Source organism: Hyla sarda, chromosome 3, assembly GCF_029499605.1.
Source record: "Hyla sarda isolate aHylSar1 chromosome 3, aHylSar1.hap1, whole genome shotgun sequence".
Classification (NCBI taxonomy): domain Eukaryota; kingdom Metazoa; phylum Chordata; class Amphibia; order Anura; family Hylidae; genus Hyla; species Hyla sarda.
Window position 1 is genome coordinate 439,222,555 of NC_079191.1, and position 23,055 is coordinate 439,245,609.

The 23,055-nt window shown below is 45.3% G+C and overlaps 1 protein-coding gene across 2 annotated transcripts in view; it reads left to right on the forward strand.

Annotated features, from left to right (window-relative positions):
- The first annotated feature begins 468 nt into the window (after nucleotides 1–468).
- Nucleotides 469–23,055, forward strand: part of LOC130363185 (uncharacterized) — a 190,932-nt gene continuing 168,345 nt past the window's right edge. Inside the window, exons 1-2 of one of the 2 annotated variants that reach the window (XR_008891753.1) lie at nucleotides 469–929; nucleotides 4,473–4,870. Coding sequence is in view for 1 of the 2 variants with exons in the window: in XM_056568625.1 (XP_056424600.1) it covers nucleotides 594–929; nucleotides 16,797–16,922 (462 nt within the window). In the remaining variant the exon portion in view is untranslated. Of the gene's footprint in view, nucleotides 930–4,472; nucleotides 4,871–16,796; nucleotides 16,923–23,055 lie in introns of those variants that run through there. The other variant, XM_056568625.1, reaches the window with a different exon arrangement.

Sequence of the window (23,055 nt, forward strand, 5' to 3'; positions counted from 1 at the left end):
GGTGAAGTCATTTTAGGTGGAGTCAGTATGGGTGGAGCCAGTGTGGGGGGAGTAATTATAGGTGGAGTCATTATGGGTAGAGTCAGTATGGGTGGAGCCAGTGTGGAGGAAGTCATTATGGGTGGAGTCAGTATGGGTGGAGTCAGTACGGGTGGAGTCAGTACAAGTGGAGTCAGTATGCGTGGAGTCAGTACGGGTGGAGTCAGTGTGGGGGAAGTCATTATGGGTGGAGTCAATAAGGGTGGAGTCAGCATAGGTGGAGTCAGTGTGGGGGAAGTCATCATAGGTGGAGTCAGTATGAGTGGAGTCAGTATGGGTGGAGTCAGTATGGGGGAGTCAGTATGGGGGAGTCAGTATGGGGGATAGTCAGTATGGGTGGAGTCAGTATGGGTGGAGTCAGCATGGGTGGTGCATCAGATGGAAGTATAAAATATTACTAACCCCTGGAATAGATGAGATTTCCGAGACCGTGCGACACAAGATAACAGAGCAAGCTGCACACAGTGTACGCGTCATTATTTTTGGGGATTTAACTATCTTCATACAGATTGGATAAACAGTTTTACTGAGAGCCGAGGGGATGACAATCCGGAATGTTCTGCAGGATAATTACCTGGGATAATGCACAGAAGATCCGGCTGGAGACAAGGCTCCGATCTTATAACAGCCGCACTGCTACAGGCAACGCTGTGTTCTTAAATAAACCAACCAGGGAGCACAGATATACAGATGTTCTATGCCGTTTATTCCTACGAGGATCTAAGGAGTCTAATCCTTCTGTATGTCCTAGAACAAAGGAAAAAGAGAAAGAAATACAAAAAGAAAAAAAACTGAAAAACCATAATCCAGCCCGAACACAGAGGAACCGATCATCACGGCGCAGCCATAAGGAAACCAGGAGCCTCTCCGGCACTTGTTGGGAAACCGTGGTAATTACCTGCATCAGTGACGGCCATGGGGATAATGAGGGTCATGCTGGGAGTAGTAGTACTCTAACAGTTTTTTTAAAGTGGCAGGCTGGTGTATGTTACCTGGTGTTTACTTGTGACTCCCATTATCTTTTGCCAGTGTAATTGTTTTCACATGGATGAGACTAAACTTCTGTAAATCTGATCCAATACAGTGATCCCTCAACTTACAATGGCCTCAACATACAATAGTTTCAACATACAATGGTCTTTTCTGGACCATCGTAAGTTGAAACCAGACTCAACATACAATGTACTGACAGTCCAGATCTGTGAAACGTGTCAATGGCCGGATGAACCGACCAATCAGAATGGGCATTTTACTGGTAAAATCCCTGTATTAGTGAAGCATATGCACTGACTGGTGTCTGGTAGCGCCCCCTACAGTACAGGGAGGTATTACATGTTCTGTACTCTTTACCTGTATTACTGAAGTGTATGCACTGACTGGTGTCTGGTAGCGTCCCCTACAGTACAGGGAGGTATTACATGTTCTGTACTCTTTACCTGTATTACTGAAGTGTATGCACTGACTGGTGTCTGGTAGCGGCCCCTACAGTACAGGGAGGTATTACATGTTCTGTACTCTTTACCTGTATTACTGAAGTTTATGCATTGACTGGTGTCTGGTAGCGGCCCCTACAGTACAGGGAGGTATTACATGTTCTGTACACTTTACCTGTATTACTGAAGTGTATGCACTGACTGGTGTCTGATAGCACCCCCTACAGTACAGGAAGGTATTACATGTTCTGTACTCTTTACCTGTATTACTGAAGTTTATGCACTGACTGGTGTCTGGTAGCGCCCCCTACAGTACAGGGAGGTATTACATGTTCTGTACTCTTTACCTGTATTACTGAAGCGTATGCACTGACTGGTGTCTGGTAGCGCCCCCTACAGTACAGGGAGGTATTACATGTTCTGTACTCTTTACCTGTATTACTGAAGCGTATGCACTGACTGGTGTCTGGTAGCGCCCCCTACAGTACAGGGAGGTATTACATGTTCTGTACACTTTACCTGTATTACTGAAGCGTATGCACTGACTGGTGTCTGGTAGCGCCCCCTACAGTACAGGGAGGTATTACATGTTCCGTACTCTTTACCTGTATTACTGAAGTGTATGCACTGACTGGTGTCTGGTAGCGCCCCCTACAGTACAGGGAGGTATTACATGTTCTGTACTCTTTACCTGTCCCAGGGTTAGTTGCTCCTTTGGACACCAGTTGAGGGCGACTCCATGTTACTTTTTTAGGACATTGCGTGTTCTGTACAGGACCCTGAAGAAGCTCCTGTCCTCTACATAGACCAGCGTTTCCCAAGCAGGGTGCCCCCAGCTGTTGCAACACTACAACTCCCAGCATGCCCGGACAGCCTTTGGCTGTCCGGGCATGCTGGGAGTTGTAGTGTTGCAACAGCTGGAGACACCCTGCTTGGGAAACACTGACAAAGACATTGATTACAGCTCCCAGAAGATCTTTCTTACTTTTATATGTAAGTATTTGCTTTATCTCTATTAGTTATCTACTTATTTTTCTTTAATCCTCACTTTTTCCTATTTTTGGATGACATTTTGGGGCTTCAGAACCAATTACCAGGTTTCCATAGAGTTCTGGTCTCAACATACAATGGTCTCAACATACAATGGTTGTCCCAGAACCAATTAATATTGTAACTTGAGGGACCACTGTACAGTTACTGTGGTACGGCCTAGAATGTTCCAGCTTTTATACCAGATGAAAAGATATAGAAACATAGAATGTGGCAGTAGATTTAAAGGGGTACTCCGGTGAAAAACATTATTATAATTTTTTTTTTTTTTAACAAATGGTGCCAGAAAGTTAAACAGATTTGTAAATGACTTCTATTTAAAAATCATAATGCTTCCATTTCTTATCACCTGTCGTATGCTCCAGAGGAAGTTGTGTAGTTCTTTCCAGTCTGACCACAGTGCTCTCTGCTGCCACCTCTGTCCTTGGCAGGAACTGTTCAGAGTACAAGCAAATCCCCATAGAAAACCTCTCCTGCTCTGGACAGTTCCTGACACGGACAGAGGTGTCAGCAGAGAAAATTCAAGAAGAAAAGAACTTCCATACAGCAGCTGATAAGTACTGGAAGGATTAAGATTTTTATATAGAAGTATTATGCAAATCTGTTTAAGTTTCTGGCACCAGTTGATTTAAACAAGTTATTTTTTCCAGCAGTGTACCCCTTCAACATTCCTGGTTATTGTCCTCAGTCCATGGACTATTTTAGTATCTTCTCTGAACACTCTTCAAAATATGTATATGGGGGCAGATTTATCAAAACCTGTCCAGAGGAAACGTTGTTGAGTTGCCCATATCAACCAATCAGATCACTGCTTTCACTTTTGAAAAGGCCTCTGAAAAATGAAAGAAGCGATCGGATTGGTTGCTATGGGCAACTCAGCAACTTTTCCTTTGGACAGGTTTTGATAAATCTCCCTCACGGTCTCCAGTACTGCGCGCAATACTCCAAGTGAGGTCCAACCGGGGCTCTGTACAGTGGCGTGTGCACTTCCCTCTAGTACTAATACCTCTCCCTATACACCCATGAGCACTTCCCTCTCTACTGCTAATACCTCTCCCTACATAGACCCATGAGCACTTCCCTCTACTGCTAATACCTCTCCCTATACACCCATGAGCACTTCCCTCTACTGCTTATACCTCTTCCTATACACCCATGAGCACTTCCCTCTCTACTGCTAATACCTCTCCCTACATACACCCATGAGCACTTCCCTCTACTGCTAATACCTCTCCCTAAACACCCATGAGCACTTCCCTCTACTGCTAATACCTCTTCCTATACACCCATGAGCACTTACCTCTATCTACTGCTAATACCTCTCCCTATACACCCATGAGCACTTTCCTCTCTACTGCTAATACCTCTCCCTATACACCCATGAGCACTTTCCTCTCTACTGCTAATACCTCTCCCTATACACCCATGAGCACTTATCTCTATCTACTACTAATACCTCTCCCTATGCACCCATGAGCACTTCCCTCTACTGCTAATACCTCTCCCTATACACATATTTTATATCCTGTATCTCATATTATAAATTTGGTCACTGTTCTTTTAAAATGATGTTTTTAGCAGCTTTACTGAATATAGTCATCTCTGAGGTGCTTTTTAGGTGTAATAAACAGTGCGGATGTGAATGTTCACAGTTTATATGTATATGTATGTATATATATGTATATGTATATGTTCTCAGTCTAATTGACTAAATCTTCTGATGAGGATCGTCACAGGTTTGATATCTGTGGTGTCCCGGTACCGCATTCTATACAGTACCTATGTATGTATGGGTCCCCATAGCCAGAGTCCCTAGGACGTAGGAATCCCTGTCATCCAGTCTACCCCTAGTCGCCTCTATTTCAGTTTATAAATCGGTATTTTATGCAAAGATTAATGTAAATAGGATAACATATATGTAAGTAAATGGTTAATTACTTGTTTCCATAGCGTTGCAGGATCTGCGGGTCATGTGAATCGGTGAACTCTATGGTATTAAGCTTAAGGACCTTTGGAGGCCATGTGACGTAAGCAAACCCATTACACCATGTAATGGTGAATGGCAGATGTTCGGACCAATCAGATTCGCCCTGCCCCCTGCCCATATAAGGGAGCGGCGGCCATGTTTCTCTCTCTTGTTCCTGCGCAGCCAAGCAGCAAGGAACTCTCTTACCTTGTGGGCTTAGGCCTGAGTTAGGCCTGAACCTTGCGGCGACGGCTGAACAATCTAATTATAGAGTGTATCAATTACCAAACACTCTGCAGCATCACCGGACCTAATAACTACCCTAAATCCGGATGGATCTGCAAATCTCTCCCTAAATTCAGACACTGTTTAAATATCAAGGTCCGCAACAACTGTCAGTCACTAAGTAATTCATAACCAACCCCTTACATTTAAAGATCAATGTTGAAATTTGCATTAAACATGTATTTAGCTACTGCTAAACATTCAAAAATTGAAAGCCCAAGGCCTGAGGCATCAGGGAGGCAAGTAGTTCTTGAAAGACACAGGATGAGCCAGGAACAGGCAATAGCAGTACCAAAGAGGATTTCATAGGTTTGTGTCTGAGGAACCCACCGACTGTTGACTGGAGGTGTCAGATGTCACTTGTGATCATGTGGATGAGCGTGTTAACAATCGACGGCGGCAGATGGGTTGCTGGTGGAGACACGACCGCTGGCTGATAACGGGAGCTCAGGCCTCTCGCTGCGACTCCTGCTGCCACTCGCCCCAAGTCTGCTGCCAACTCTGCCTGAAGTATTTAGGCCTCTGCCACTCCTCTGTGCACGTCCTGGTACTTCTCTGCCTGACATACTTAGTGCATTTATGAGGGTATTACAATATGCTAAACTACTCTTTAACCCCTTAAGGACTCAGGGTTTTTCCGTTTTTGCACTTTCTTTTTTTCCTCCTTACCTTTAAAAAATCATAACCCTTTCAATTTTCCACCTAAAAATCCATATTATGGCTTATTTTTTGCGTCACCAATTCTACTTTGCAGTGACATTAGTCATTTTACCCAAAAATGCACGGAAAAACGGAAAAAAAAATCATTGTTCGACAAAATCGGAAAAAAAACGCCATTTTGTAACTTTTGGGGGCTTCCGTTTTTACCGTGAGGACTGTGAATTTATGGAACGGTCTACCTCAGGAACTGGTCACAGTAGGAACAATTAACAGCTTTAAAACAGGATTAGATACATTTATGGAACAAAATAACATTAATGCTTATGAAGAAATATAAAATCCCATCCCTTCCCCAATATCGCGCCACACCCCTACCCCTTAATTCCCTGGTTGAACTTGATGGACATATGTCTTTTTTTCGACCATACTAACTATGTAACTAACTATGTAACTATGTAACCTAAGGACTGTTTATATGAGACTGTTACTGTGCCTTGGATGTATCGCAAGCACTTAAGTAAAGTTGTTCACTTTCAAGTTCAATCTCTTTGTGAACCTTCAGTCATTTCATGCACCTATCGTTACTAGGAAGGGCGGCGATAGGCCGGAACATTGATTCAGCATACCAGCCCTCAGCCTGGCGTCACGAACTCTAGGGTTAACATTAACCCCTCATATACCGATACCATACCACCACTACCATACACCCCCCAAGGGCTACCACATATCTATGATTTGGAGACATTTCTTTACTCAGACGACTCTGGTTTGTGACATGATAACCGTAGGGACATGGATGGCAAAATCTGCTCATGACACGACAGCAAAGTGATCGGAGGCCAATGAAGATATTAGTGTATTGCAGAACGACCCTGGTTCAGCTTCATTCTCTCTGACGAAAACTAAGAAAACTCCTTCTTGGAGATGAAAAATGTTGTGGCACTTTATCCTCACAGCGTGGACAGGAACAGGACCAGCGACTTGATTGTTGGCAGGTTTTACCGAGGTAGAGCACATGTGTATGTGCATGTATGTCTAGCAAGAGAAATAGCCAGGACAAACTGGAATACTCAGCAAGAGCATGGCTGGGAGTTTTGCATACTTTTTGGGACTAGCGGGTTTGGGTCCACCCCAGGGGCATCTTTCATTTTGATTGGACCCTGGGCAAGTCAATCTCGAATACCTCATCCCCATCTCCCCCGGAAAAAAAAATACACATATATTAATATGATTTATTTGTAGATTTAAAATGTTGATATGTTAAACCAATATCACAGAGCTCCACAGCAATACAACAGTAATCTGCAGCACATCAGTGTAACACTGAGCAGAGCTTCATGGTAATACAACTCACACAGGGTTAGTCACTAAAGAGAAAATGCTCAGTCAATTCCCTACATTAGGTAGGTAGCATAGTTCCCCACATTAGGTAGACAGCATAGTTCCCCACATTAGGTAGACAGCATAATTTCCCCACATTAGGTAGACTGCATAGTTTCCCCACATTAGGTAGACAGCATAGTCCCCCACATTAGGTAAACAGCATAGTTTCCCCACATTAGGTAGGTAGAATAGTTTCCCCACATTAGGTAGACTGCATAGTTTCCCCACATTAGGTAGGTAGAATAGTTTCCCCACATTAGGTAGACTGCATAGTTTCCCCACATTAGGTAGACAGCATAGTCCCCCACATTAGGTAGACAGCATAGTTTCCCCACATTAGGTAGGCAGCATAGTTTTCCCACATTAGGTAGGTAGCATAGTTTCCCCACATTAGGTAGATAGCATAATTTCCCCACATTAAGTAGACAGCATTGTTTCACCCACATTAGATATGCAGCATAGTTCCCCCACATTAGTTAGACAGCATAGTTTACCCACATTAGGTAGACAGCATAGTTTCCCCACATTAGGTAGACAGCATAGTTCCCCAACATTAGGTAGACAGCATAGTTTCCCCACATTAGGTAGACAGCATAGTTTCCCCACATTAGGTAGACAGCATAGTTTCCCCACATTAGGTAGACAGCATAGTTTCCCAACATTAGGTAGACAGCATAATCCCCCCACATTAGGTAGACAGCATAGTTCCCCAACATTATGTAGACAGCATAGTTTCCCAACATTAGGTAGACAGCATAGTTTCCCCACATTAGGTAGATAGCATAGTTTCCCCATATTAGGTAGACAGCATAGTTTCCCCACATTAGGTAGACAGCATAATCCCCCCACATTAGGTAGGCAGCATAGTTTTCCCACATTATGTAGACAGCATAGCCCCCCCCCACATTATGTAGGCAGCATAGTTTCCCCACATTAGGTAGACAGCATCGTTCCCCTGCATTAGGTTGGCAACATAGTTTCAACACATTAGGTAGACAGGATAGTTCTCCCACATTGGGTAGGCAGCATAGTCCCCCCACATAAGGTAGACAACATAGCCTCCCCCCCCCACATTAGGTAGACAGCATAGTTTCCCCAAATTAGGTAGGCAGCACAGTACCCCCACATTAGGTAGACAGAATAGTACTCCCACATTAGGTAGGCAGCATAGTTCCCCCACATTAGGTAGGCAGCATATTCCCCCCACATTAGGTAGACAGCATAGTCCCCCCACATTAGGTAGACAGCATAGTCCCCCACATTAGGTAGACAGCATAGTTTCCCCACATTAGGTAGACTGCATAGTTTCCCCACATTAGGTAGACAACATAGTACCCCCATATTAGGTAGACAGCACAGTCCCCCTACATTAGGTAGACAGCATAGTTTCCCCACATTAGGTAGACAACATAGTACCCCCACATTAGGTAGACAGCATAGTTTCCCCACATTAGGTAGACAAAATAGTACCCCTACATTAGGTAGACAGCATAGTTTCCCTACATTAAGTAGACAGCACAGTTTCCCCACATTAGGTAGACAGCATAGTTTCCCCCACTTTAGATATGCAGCATAGTTCCCCCACATTAGGTAGACAGCATAGTTTCCCCACATTAGGTAGACAGCATAGTTCCCCCACATTAGGTAGGCATCAGAGGTTCCCCACATTAGGTAGACAGCATAGTTCCCCTACATTAGGTAGACAGCATAACCCCCCCACATTAGGTAGACAGCATCGTTTCCCCACATTATGTAGACAGCATAGTTCCCCCACATTAGTTAGACAGCATAGTTTACCCACATTAGGTAGACAGCATAGTTTCCCCACATTAGGTAGACAGCATAGTTCCCCAACATTAGGTAGACAGCATAGTTTCCCCACATTAGATAGACAGCATAGTTCCCCCACATTAGTTGTGCAGCATAGTTCCCCCACATTAGGTGTGCAGCATAGTTCCCCCATATTAGATAGACAGCATAGTTTTCCTTCATTAGGTAGACAGCATAGTTTCCCCACATTAGGTAGACAGCATAGTTTCCCCACATTAGGTAGACAGCATAGTTTTCCCACATTAGGTAGACAGCATAGTTTCCCCATATTAGGTAGGCAGCAAAGTTGCCCACATTATGTAGGCAGCATAGTCCCCCCACATTAGGTAGATAGCATAGTCCCCCCTTTTAGGTAGGCAGCATAGTTTTCCCACATTAGGTAGGCAGCATAGCGCCCCCCCCCCCCCCACATTAGGTAGACAGCATATTCCACCCACATTAGGTAGACAGTATAGTTTCCCCAAATTAGGTAGGCAGCACAGTTCCCCCACATTAGGTAGACAGCAGCACACTAACCCCCCTCCCGCCTGACTAACCGACACACACTGCAGACACACACTTCAGACACCCACTTCAGACACCCACTACAGACACCCACTACAGACACTCACTACAGACACTCACTACAGACACCCACTACAGACACCCACTACAGACACCCACTACAGACACCCACTACAGACACCCACTACAGACACCCACTACAGACACCCACTACAGACACCGAATACAGACACCCACTACAGACACCCACTACAGACACCCACTACTGACACCCACTGCCAAACGTCCCTTGCGCGATGTCCCCCGTCAGTCCCGCCCACAGGCTCACTGTTTTAAAGGCCGCGGTGCCGCTTTAAAACAGTGAGTCGCATCGCAGTGGCAGGGTTGGCCCTGCCTGGACCGGCGGCTAGCTGCTTTAGAGTGGGGCTAAAGGGTTGGCTGCTTTGGGCCCCCAGGAATGACAGGGCCCAGGGCAGGTGCCCCTTTTGCCCGATGTTAAAGACAGCCCTGCCCTGCTGCACCCCTTCTCCAAGGAGAAGAAGACTGGACTAGGGACTTCTCACACAACCATTGATTGGGAGGATCACATGACAGGGCATCATTTACTGTTCAGATCAGAGGACCAGATGGATCTAAACGGTAGTTGTGGGGGATCAGGGCTAGGTAACTATTTTTTTATTTAGATTTTTATTTTTTTTAAGACGGATCCCAGCACCATATTAATTTTTAAACTAGCATTGGGATAGCCCTTTAACCTAGAGAAAAGAAGCTGAGCGGAATATGATATTTTTATGTCTGCTGTAAGCAAATTGTCCATATAAATACAATGCAATTAACTATATTCTTTTTACAGACCCAACAGAGAACATGGAGGTCAAAAGCAAATGCAATTCCATCACAAAGTTTAGTTTAAAACCATAAGATTTCTGTCCAAACCATAAAGTTACGATACACAGTTCCCAAATAAAGATGAGGTAACCTCCAAAGTGGATTTGCTCCAAATTGATTCCTTCATTTCTACTTCCAAAATCTTTAAATATTTCTGAAAATGTGGAGAGATGTAAGAAACGGTTAAAGGGGTACTCCGCTGCTCAGAATTTGGAACAAACTGTTCCGAACGCTGGAGCCAGTGCCAGGAGCTCGTGATGTCATAGCCCCCCCCCCTCTCATGGTGTCACGCTCCACCCCCTCAATGCAAGTCTATGGGAGGGGGCATGACGGTTTTCTGTCCACACAGCATCCACCCAGGCTATGCTATACAAACTCTTAAAGGGGTATTCCACCCCTTGACATCTTATTCCCTATCCAAAGGATAGAAGATAAGATGTCTGATCGTGGGGGGGTCCCTGCGGCCGGAAATCCTGCAGTCTGTAGGTTACCTGGCCATATAGGTTTAGGTAACCCTGACTGCAGGGACCTAAGGGTATTAAGTGAGAGCCCTAGGGGTGGGTGCCCTGGTGCCCTCCCACTGTTATTTGGTTAGGAGGGGAGGTATTCGGGTACCCCCATAGACTATATTAGCACCTTCCCAGCCCAGGCTGATCCTCTTGGACTCCGGTGAAACCTTTTTTTGGAACACAGAGCTCTCTTCTGACATCACGACCACAGTGCTCTCTGCTGACATCTCTGTCCATTTTAGGAACTGTACAGAGCAAAAATCCCCATAGCAAACCTATGCTGCTCTGGACAGTTCCTAAAATGGACAGAGGTGTCAGCAGAGAGCACTGTGCTCGTGATGTCAGCAGAGAGCGCTGTGTTCCAAAAAGAAAATAATTTCCTCTGTAGTATTCAGCAGCTAATAAGTACAGGAAGGATTAAGATTTTTTTTTTTTAATAGAAGTAATTTACAAATCTGTTTAACTTTCTGGCACCAGTTGATTTAAAATAAATAAAAAAAAAAGTTTTCAGTGGAGTACCCCTTTAAATGTCCATTGTTGAGGTCGTCTATAGATATAGATATGATGGAATATTATTACTTCCGTGGATTAGTCTTGAGTTTCACTTCACCTTCTGCCGCTCTCAAGTATCAGATCTTCATATCGACATAACGTTTCTGGCCACGGGGGACGGAATATTTCAGATGAATTCCAGATTCCGGAGTGAATGATTTGATAAGGGTCTTCTTTAATTATTCTAGTCATTAGAATAATAATGGAGTTCTCATCATGCGGAGCGCGGGCAGAGACGGGCCCCATATATCCTTTAAGCCCCATGTAATGCCGCTGATCATGTAACCAGGAGACCGCAAATCCGGGGCCACTACATCCGCCGCTGTTGTTGTAGGAGACTCTTCTATCTTTGAAGGTTTATACAAAGACCAACAAATCATCATTCCTTGTCTGCGATATAGTTATTTTTATTTTTAGGCTTTTTTACAATTTTAAATGCAATAAATACAGTTAAAGGGGTACTCCGCTGCTCAGTGTTTGGAACAAAATGTTCCGAACGCGGGAGCCGGCGCCGGGAGCTCGTGACGTCATAGCCCCACCCCTCATGATGTCACATCCCGCCCCCTCAATGTAAGTCTACGGGAGGGGGCGTGGCACATCGCTGAATTTTTACTGCGCTACTGATGTATTCACTTTATTAACGACTCCTGAACCTACATTGCGCTACTCAGGGCCAGATTAAGGCTGCTTGGAGGACGGAGCACTTAAGTATGATGGGGCCCCCCTTCCCCGAAAAAAAAAAAAACAATGCAGACACAGACACTTCCCTAAACCTCAACCCCCCTGTGCATGTTTTTAATTATGACAATTAACAAGCCTTCACAAAGGCATGGGCATTTCAGACTATGCAGCCCATTTTATGGTGGGGGTCCATCTGCTGGGACCCCCGTTAATTACCTCAGTTCCAGTGGCTTTCCACCTACTGAAAATCTACAACTCCCATAATGTCTTGAGAGCCTCAGGCATCATAGAAGTTGTAGTTTTGTATCAGTTGGAAAGTCACAGATTGGGGTACAGTTTCCCTCATGATCCCCTAGTCAGACAGAATACACAATGATATAATGGCTCACAGGTGACGTCTTCTCTGTTGTCTTCCATTTTCTCCTTCATCTGGTCCAGATGAGGTGGCGGCTTCCAGCTAAATCTTCCTCTGCAGAGTGTGATGCTCCGACATCATTGGTTCCTCACTTTGTCAGCAGATCTTTATCCTGTATATGAAAAAATAATCAATATGAGCTTGTTAGACACTGTGCACCCTAAATATAACCCCTCCAAACACTAAGCCCCTGAAAATACTGCCACACACTGTTTCTTCTTAGTTTGGCTGAATCCCACCCTCTACTGTCCTCATCCAGACCCCTTTCTCCACCAGACCTGTGTCCCCTCCTCCAGACCCCTGTTTTCTCCTCCCTGACCCCTCAGTTACCCCCAGACCCTTCAGTCACCTCAAATGCCTTAGTCCTTCTCCAGACCCCTATGTCACCTCCTCCCCCAACCCATCAGTCACGGCCAGACCTCCCCAATTCTCCTACAGATCCCTCAGACATCTCCCCCCCAGACCACTCAGCCACCCCCAGTCCTCCTCAATACCCCTCTTTCCCATCCTCCACTGACCCCTCAGTCACCCCCAGACTCCTCAGTCCTCCTACAGATCCCTCAGTCACCCCCAGACCCCTACGTCATCACCCATCCTCCTCCAGACCTCTCTTCCCTCCTTCTCCAACCCCTCAGTCCTCTTCCAGAGATCCTCATCACTCCTCTGCCCCTTTCTCCAGACTCCTTTGTCCTTTTTATTTAGACTCTGTTCTCCACATACTGTTTCCTGAGTCCTGTCCCTCTACTATTACATCACTGTGTATTATCCTTGTTATGTGATGTCATACATACATATTCATACACACAACATGCTGTACACATTACATACTGTACATGCATCATACACACACACTGTACACATTACATACTGTACATGCATCATACACACACTGTACACATTACATACTGTACATGCATCATACACACACACTGTACACATTACATACTGTACATGCATCATACACACACACTGTACACATTACATACTGTACATGCATCATACACACACACACTGTACACAATACATACTGTACATGCATGCATCATATACACACAACACACATACTGTACACAATACATACTGTACATGCACGCATCATATACACACAACACACATACTGCACACATTACATACTGTACATGCACTATATACACACCCACAGCACACATACTGCACACATTACGTACTGTACATGCATCATATACACATAACACACATACTGTACACAATACATACTGTACATGCATGGATCATATACACACAACACACATACTGTACACAATACATACTGTACATGCATGCATCATATACACACATACTGCACACATTACATACTGTACATGCATCATATACACACATACTGCACACATTACATACTGTACATGCACTATATACACACCCACAGCACACATACTGCACACATTACATACTGTACATGCATCATATACACACAACACACATACTGTACACAATACATACTGTACATGCATGGATCATATACACACAACACACATACTGTACACAATACATAGTGTACATGCATCATATACACACAACACACATACTGTATATGCATGCATCATATACACACAACACACATACTGTACATGCATCATATGCACACAACACACATACTGTACATGCATCATATACACACACCACACATACTGTACATGCATCATATACACACAACACAAACTGTACACATTACATACTGTACATGCATTCATCATATACACACAACACACATACTTAAACATAGAAGAAGGATCGCACTCACCAGGAATTCAACTCTTTATTCTGTCACCAGTACGCAAGGCGATGACATAAGTGGAGGCGGGGGGGACAGGAGCTCCGGTCCCCCCCGCCTCCACTTATGTCATCACCTTGCGTACTGGTGACAGAATAAAGAGTTGAATTCCTGGTGAGTGCGATCCTTCTTCTATGTTTATGAATGAACTTTCTTCTTCCTGTTTATGGCAACCCTCTAGCTAGCTCCGCAGCCCCCTTGGATGCTATTAGTGCCAGTAGCCTTTAATTCTGGTAGTGCCGGATCCGTGTTCTCCTTACTTTGAACAACACACATACTGTACACAATACATACTGTACATGTAGGCATCATATACACACAACACATATACTGTACATGCATCATACACACACAACACACATACTGTACACATTACATACTGTACATGCATCATATACACACACACATACTGTACACAATACATACTGTACATGCCTCATATACACACAACACATACTGTACATGCATCATATACACGCAACACACATACTGTACACAGTACATACTGTACATCACCACAACACACATACTGTACACTTTACATACTGTACATACATCATACACACACATACTGTACATGCATGCATTATATACACACACAACACATACTGTACACATTACATACTGTACATGCACTATATACACACACAACACACATACTGCACACATTACATACTGTACATGCATTATATACACACAGCACACATACTGCACACATTACATACTGTACATGCATTACATACACACACAGCACACATACTGCACACATTACATACTGTACATGCATGCATGATATACACACAACACACATACTGTACACGATACATACTGTACATGCATGCATCATATACACACAACACACATACTGTACACAATACATACTGTACATGCATGCATCATATACACACCACACATACTGTACATGCATCATATACACACAACACACATACTGTACACATTACATACTGTACATGCATTCATCATATACACACAACACACATACTGTACACAATACATACTGTACATGCATGCATCATATACACACCACACATACTGTACATGCATTATATACACACAACACACATACTGTACACATTACATACTGTACATGCATTCATCATATACACACAACACACATACTGTACACAATACATACTGTACATGCATGCACCATATACACACAACACACATACTGCACACATTACATACTGTACATGCATCATACACACTCATACTGTACACATTACATACTGTACATACATCATATACACGCAACACACATACTGTACACAGTACATACTGTACATCACCACAACACACATACTGTACACATTACATACTGTACATACATCATACACACATACTGTACATGCATGCATTATATACACACAACATATACTGTACACATTACATACTGTACATGCACTATATACACACACAACACACATACTGCACACATTACATACTGTACATGCAATATATACACACAGCACACATACTGCACACATTACATACTGTACATGCATTACATACACACACAGCACACATACTGCACACATTACACACTGTACATGCATTATACACACCCACAGCACACATACTGCACACATTACATACTGTACATGCATTATACACACCCACAGCACACATACTGCACACATTACATACTGTACATGCATTACATACAAAGAGCACACATACTACACACATTACATACTGTACATGCATGCATCATATACACACACAGCACACATACTGCACACACTACAGACTGTACATGCATGCTTCATATACACACAACACACATACTGCACACATTACATACTGTACATGCATTATATACACACAGCACACATACTGCACACACTACAGACTGTACACGCATGCTTCATACACACATAGAATAGATCAGTGTTTCCCAACCGGTGTGCCTCGAGCTGTTGCAAAACTACAGCTCCCAGCATACCCAGATAGCCTTTGGCTGTCCAGGCATGCTGGGAGTTGTAGTTTTGCAACAACTGGTGGCACACTGGTATAGATACACACATGCACTTTATATAGTAATCCACAGTAGTAACACACAAACACACACACAGGCACCGTACATAGACAAACACATTTGTACACACACATGCTTATATATCCACACACACATGCTTATACACATATATACATGCAGGAAACCTACTTTAGTCAGGCCCCATGTTGTACAGCCTCTGCGGTCTCCTCTCCTCACAGCTCTCTCCTCCCCCCTCCTCCTGCTCAGACAGGAAGAGTCCGGGGGCCGGGGCCGAGGGAAGATACCAAGCGATTGCAGTGTGGTGAAAAGAACTCCAAAGCTGCAGATGAATTTATTTGAAAAAAAAAAATGTCAGACATCCGGGGGCCCTCTTGTTTGACTGCTGGGGGCCCTCTTGTTTGACTGGGTGCCCGGGGCCCGGAGCACGAGCTCCATAAGCACCATTGTTAATCCGGCCCTGGCACTACTATAATATCTACAATATTGCGAGTGACACATACTACTGGACTAACACCCCTATTAGTTGACATACTTTTATCTTAATTGTTTTATCCAATATTTTATTTATATTAAAGCTCCTACGCCTGATGCACGGGCCCTGCTAGGGCGTGAGGAGGCTTTTATATTATATATCATATTATATTATTTTATATTGTTTTCATTTTATTACCCAACTCTTCTATGTGAATACATTTTATTAAAACTGGATCCATCTCTATGTCTATCTCTTTTCTATATACCTTTGAGGACTGGTATGTAATTAATTTACAGCGACGATCCCGGGCAGCAGAGACGTTCCGGAGCGACGGGGACATCCCGGGGACACGGCGACAGCGATGGACAGCGACAGCCAGGGCAGCGGTGATGAGCGGTGACGGTCCGGAGCGGCGGGGACAGGTGAGTGTAACTTCCTATACTTTACATTGCACGGATCCCTCAACATACGATGGTTTTAACAAACGATGGTTCATTTGGAACGGATTACCATCATATGTTGGGGGACCACTGTATTCCCATTTTCCATATAATTTTGGCCTTTCTGGGTGAAGGCATCACCAGTAACCTTGGATATATATATTCCAATTCATCCAAGTGAGCTGCACATTTATTCCCTAATTTCATTTAGGACAGAGAGAGGGCCTAATACTATATAGGGGCACAGAGGTGGGCCTAATACTATATAGGGGCACAGAAGTAGACACTCTTACTCAGGGCCGGCCTTAGGTGTTCAGGCACCCTGTGCAAGCTAACCTTGTGGCGTCCCCCTCCCCTCCCCCCCCCCGTGGCCTGCCCACAATATTATTTCAAGGATAAGTTATAGATCGCTGGGTGTCCTGGCAGTCGGCTGGAAGGGGGGACATGCCGTACCCCTCACAGAGTGCCGGCCGACACGGCCCTCCATGTACCCCGTAGAGATACATGGAGGTGGGTGCCGGCCGTGGCTTCTTGCAGGGTACAGACATCAGCTTCCAGCAAACTGCCGGGGCCTGTGCAGGAGATCGTGGGGGCGGGGGTTACTGCTGAGACCCCCACCGATCACCTCGGTTGAAGTGGTTCTCCAGCTGTTGGAAAGCTAAAACTCCCATCATGTCTGGAGAGCCTCAGGCAATGGGAGTTGTAGTTTTGTAACAGCTGGAGAGACACAGATTGGACACAGTTTTACCCATCATCACTGCAGAACTTAGAAGTGACTACAGCTCTGATGGGACAGTCAGGAGAATACACAGTGATATCAGTGACCTGAGTGACGTCTTCTCTGTTATCTTTTCTTCTTCATCTGGTCCAGAGACCAGGTCTTCCTCCAGCTCCATCTTCTCTGCAGAGTCTGACATCCGGACATCATTGGCTCCTCACTTTGTCAGCAGATCCTCATCCTCTGCATGAAGACAATAATCATTATAATCTTGCCAGAAAGTGTAGCCTAAATAAAATACTACCCCACACTGTACCCTAAATAAAATACTGCCCCACACTGTACCCTGAGTATAATACTGTGCCACACTGTACCCACTAAATATAATACTGCCCCACACTGTACCTCTGAATATAATACTGCCCCACACTGTACCCTGAATATAATACTGCCCCACACTGTACCCTCTGAATATAATCCTGCCCCACACTGTACCCTGAATATAATACTGCCCCACACTGTACCCTCTGAGTATAATCCTGCCCCACACTGTACCCTGAATATAATACTGCCCCACACTGTACCCTCTGAATATAATCCTGCCCCACATTGTACCCTGAATATAATACTGCCCCACACTGTACCCTCTGAATATAATCCTGCCCCACACTGTACCCTAAATAAAATACTGCCCCACACTGTACCCTAAATAAAATACTACCCCACACTGTACCCCAAATAAAATACTGCCCCACACTGTACCCCCTGAATATGATACTTCCACACATTGTACCCACTAAATATAATCCTGCCCCACACTGTACCCTTAATATAATACTGCCACACACTGTACCCTGAATATAATACTGCCACACACTGTACCCTGAATATAATACTGCCACACACTGTACCCTGAATATAATACTGCCCCACACTGTACCCTGAATATAAAACTGCCACACACTGTACCCACTAAATATAATACTGCCACACACTGTACCCAGAATATAATGCTGCTATACACTGTACCCACTAAATATAATCCTGCTACACACTGTAACCTGAATATAATGCTGCCACACACTGTACCTTGAATATAATCCTGCCACACTCTGTATCCCCTGAATATAATTCTGCCACACACTGTACCCTGAATATAATTCTGCCATACATGCATACACATCATATATACCCCCTCTTATCCTCTGTGTCCTCATCACCCCCAAAACCCCCGCCAAACCTCTCCTCATCACTACTATAACCTCCCCTCTCCTCATCACCCCCATAACCCCCCTGCACCTCTCATCACCCCCATCACCCCCCCTGCACCTCTCATCACCCCCATAACCCCCCTGCACCTCTCATCACCCCCCTAACCCCCCTGCACCTCTCATGACCCCCATAACCCCCTGCACCTCTCATGACCCCCATAACCCCCTGCACCTCTTATCACCCCCATAACCCCCCTGCACCTCTTATCACCCCCATAACCCCCTGCACCTCTTATCACCCCCATAACCCCCATACCTCTCATCACCCCCATAACCCCCCTGCACCTCTCATCACCCCCATACCCCTCCTGCACCTTTCATCACCCCCATAACCCCCCTGCACCTCTTATCACCCCCATAACCCCTGCACCTCTCATCACCCATATAACCCCCCCCTGCACCTCTCATCACCCCCATACACCTCCTGCACCTCTCATCACCCCCACACCCCTCCTGCACCTCTTATCACCTCCATAACCCCCCTGCACCTCTAATCACCCCCATAACCCCCCTGCACCTCTTATCACCCCCTGCACCTCTTATCACCCCCATAACCCCCGCACCTCTCATCACCCATATAACCCCCCCTGCACCTCTCATCACCCCCATACCCCTCCTGCACCTCTCATCACCCCCACACCCCTCCTGCACCTCTTATCACCTCCATAACCCCCCTGCACCTCTAATCACCCCCATAACCCCTCCTGCACCTCTTATCACCCCCCAAAAAAACCTGCACCTCTTATCACCCCCCTGCACCTCTTATCACCCCCATAACCCCCCTGCACCTCTTATCACCCCCATAACCCCCCTGCACCTCTTATCACCCCCATAACCCCCCTGCACCTCTTATCACCCCCATAACCCCCCATGCACCTCTTATCCCCCCATAACACCCCCCTGCACCTCTTATCACCCCCCCCCTGCACCTCTTATCACCCCCCACCCCCTGCACCTCTTATCACCCCCATAATCCCCCCTGCACCTCTCATCACCTCCAAAACCCCCCGCCTGTAAGTTCACTTACCTTAACGGGGATCGGTGGTCGCACGTCTCCAGGATATAATTAAGCCACGCCACTTAGGTTCGGAAATCTCACATCACACCATAGAGGACGCAGCTCTGCATTACACAAGCAGACACAGCAGGGGAGAGAGAGGACGTACACAGGAGCGAGGACGTACAGTTCCCCCACATTAGGGTTGCAGTACAGTTGCCCCACATTAGGGGTGCAGTACAGTTCCCCCACATTAGGGGTGCAGTACAGTTCCCCCACATAAGGGGTGCAGTATAGTTCCCCCACATTAGGTGCACTACAGTTCCCCACATTAGGTGCAGCATAGTCCCCCCACATTAGGTGCAGTACAGTTCCCCCACATTAGGTGCAGTATAGTTCCCCACATTAGGTGCAGTATAGTTCCCCCACATTAGGTGCAGTATATTTCCCCACATTAGGTGCAGTATAGTTCCCCATATTAGGTGCAGTATAGTTCCCCACATTAGGTGCAGTATAGATCCCCACATTAGGTGTAGTATAGTTCCCCCACATTAGGTGCAGTATAGTTCCCCACATTAGGTGCAGTATAGTTCCCCCACATTAGGTGCAGTATAGTTCCCCACATTAGGTGCAATACAGTTCCCCCACATTAGGTGCAGTACAGTCCCCCCCCACATTAGGTGCAGTATAGTTCTCCACATTAGGTGAAGTATAGTTCCCCACATTAGGTGCAGTATAGTTCCCCACATTAGGTGCAGTATAGTTCCCCATATTAGGTGCAGTATAGTTCCCCACATTAGGTGCAGCATAGTTCCCCACATTAGGTGCACTACTGCTCCCCCACAGACATACAGCCTTCAGACATATACAGTGTATGGCTGGAGGCTGTATATCTGTGTACTGCCCCAGTGTTCCGACCACCGCTCCTCCGGTCCAGGGTCACGATCTACTGATATGGCCTATGGGCCATAGCAGTAGGTCCCGGGACAGTAGAGGAGTGGTGGTCGGAACACTGAAGATGACGTGCTGGTGAGTGGTGACGTACCATGCACGCGTCCTCCTCACTGCTCCGCTGCTCTGCTCTTCTATGGGTGCATGCACAGGACATCAGTGACGTCCCCGTGTGTGCTACCTCCCGGCGGCCCCTGCGTTTTTAAAGTTAACGTGGGGCCGCAGAGAGGTAACAGGGACATCCTTGTGTCCTGAAAAGATTGACGGGGGCCCCGGGGGCGGGAGCAAGTTTTGAGAAGTCCCATTGGGCAGATAAGTCACATGGTTCACCTCTGCATATACCCTTAACAACAAGGTCCATGACAACAGGTTTAAAGCGACAAGTACATAGAAAATACTAATACATTAACCAATGCATAACAGTTTATATTATAGAGTCCTGAGGAGAGTGGGCACAAGACAGAGATTGAAGCAGCATCTGCCACACAGGATGGGCAGGAGTACAGAAGAGTATGTGATTCTGTACTGGGTCACCACATAAGTATGATGTACTAGTCATTATGTGGTGGTAATAGGTGATCATGATGCAGCTGTATTGTTTCCCTTGGTAATTTCGGTCTTGGTATTCTGGATTGAGTCAGTAACAATATCCTGGTATTGTATATAGTGACTACATTTGCTGCTTATATACTCACATTATTTGGTATCTATATGACTTATTTAGAGTGCCTACCACATAGGGAGTGATATAGAGTGTGCTTAATTGCCAGCTAGAGTGTACAGCAGGAACAGGAAGTCAGTTACAGGATGTACACTATAGTAGAAAGGAAATATGATAATAATGAAGTCAACAGAGGAGACAGTTTACATCCGTGGCAGAAGGAAAGCCTAAAAGATCACAGAACGGTAGGAAATAACTTTATTTACTGCTATATATTAAAATTTTAGACAAAAAAAAAAATAAAGGTTTCAGCATCTGAAAATCACTGTAAACAGCCAGAATGAACTTTGACTGCTGCCATGTGAGTGGGGCTGTCCATCACGTACGTGTGAGGTCTGGCAGAAGAGGTTAAAGGGGTACTCTGCCCCTAGACATCTTATCCCCAATCCAAAGGATAGGGGGATAAGAGATCAGATTGCGGGGGTCCCGCCGCAGCTCTGTAGGCTTGTGACGTCACAGCCACGCCCCTTCAATGCAAGTCTATGGGAGGGGGCGTGACGGCCGTCACACCTCCTCCCATAGACTTGCATTGAAGGGGTATGGCCGTAACGTCACAAGTGGGGCGTGGCCGTAACGTCACGAGCCCCCTCATTGTCAGTCATCGTGATGTCACGGACACGCCCCCTCAATGCAAGTCTATGGGAGGGGGCGTGACGGCCGTCACGCCCCCTCCCATAGACTTGCATTGAGGGGGCGTGGGCGTGATGTCAAGAGCCTCCGGAGCTGCACCCAACGCTCTAAACGAATGCCGGGTGAAGTAGGGAGATCACTAGGGTCCCCTAGATGGTGGAGTACCCCTTTAATATTAGGTGCCGGAGCTGAATATGACAAATGTGGTAAAAAAAATAAAAATAAACACTCAAATAGAACAAACAAATGTGTTTTGCTTTGTGGATTTTCACATTTGCGCTTTACAAACTGCTGCGGCCCCTCGGAGTTAGAATTATGTATTCAATTACAAATGCTGAAAAATCATAAAAGCCGCGCACAGAATTCCAAGTCCTCAGAAGCCAAGAAAGAGAATCTGGCTTAAATAAAGCCGCCGCTTTGTTCGGATTCTGCTCCAGGTTCTCCGGTAATTAAAGCTTTTTCGGCACAATGTCCCTTTAAGCGACGTCCCCATTATTATGCATTTATCTATTTAGCCCCGTCGGATGGGATGAAACGTTAAAGTGCGTTTAATGCTTCCTCTAAATACGCTTTTATGACAAGATAAAAATTGTAAACTTTTTAACGTGCCAAAAATATGATCTCCCTTTGATGAAACCGAGCGCCAGCTGTTACGAGGGCTGAAACCAGCAAATTTCCAATCACGCCGTAATCCGAGCCTAAGCAGCCGAGTCCCTAAACTTTTCGTGGAAAAGTTAACTTGTTCATAACTAACCTCAGGGGATTTTCAGTATTATAATACTTTTCTTCTCTTTTTTTCTTTTCGTTTTTTTGACTGATGGTAAAAT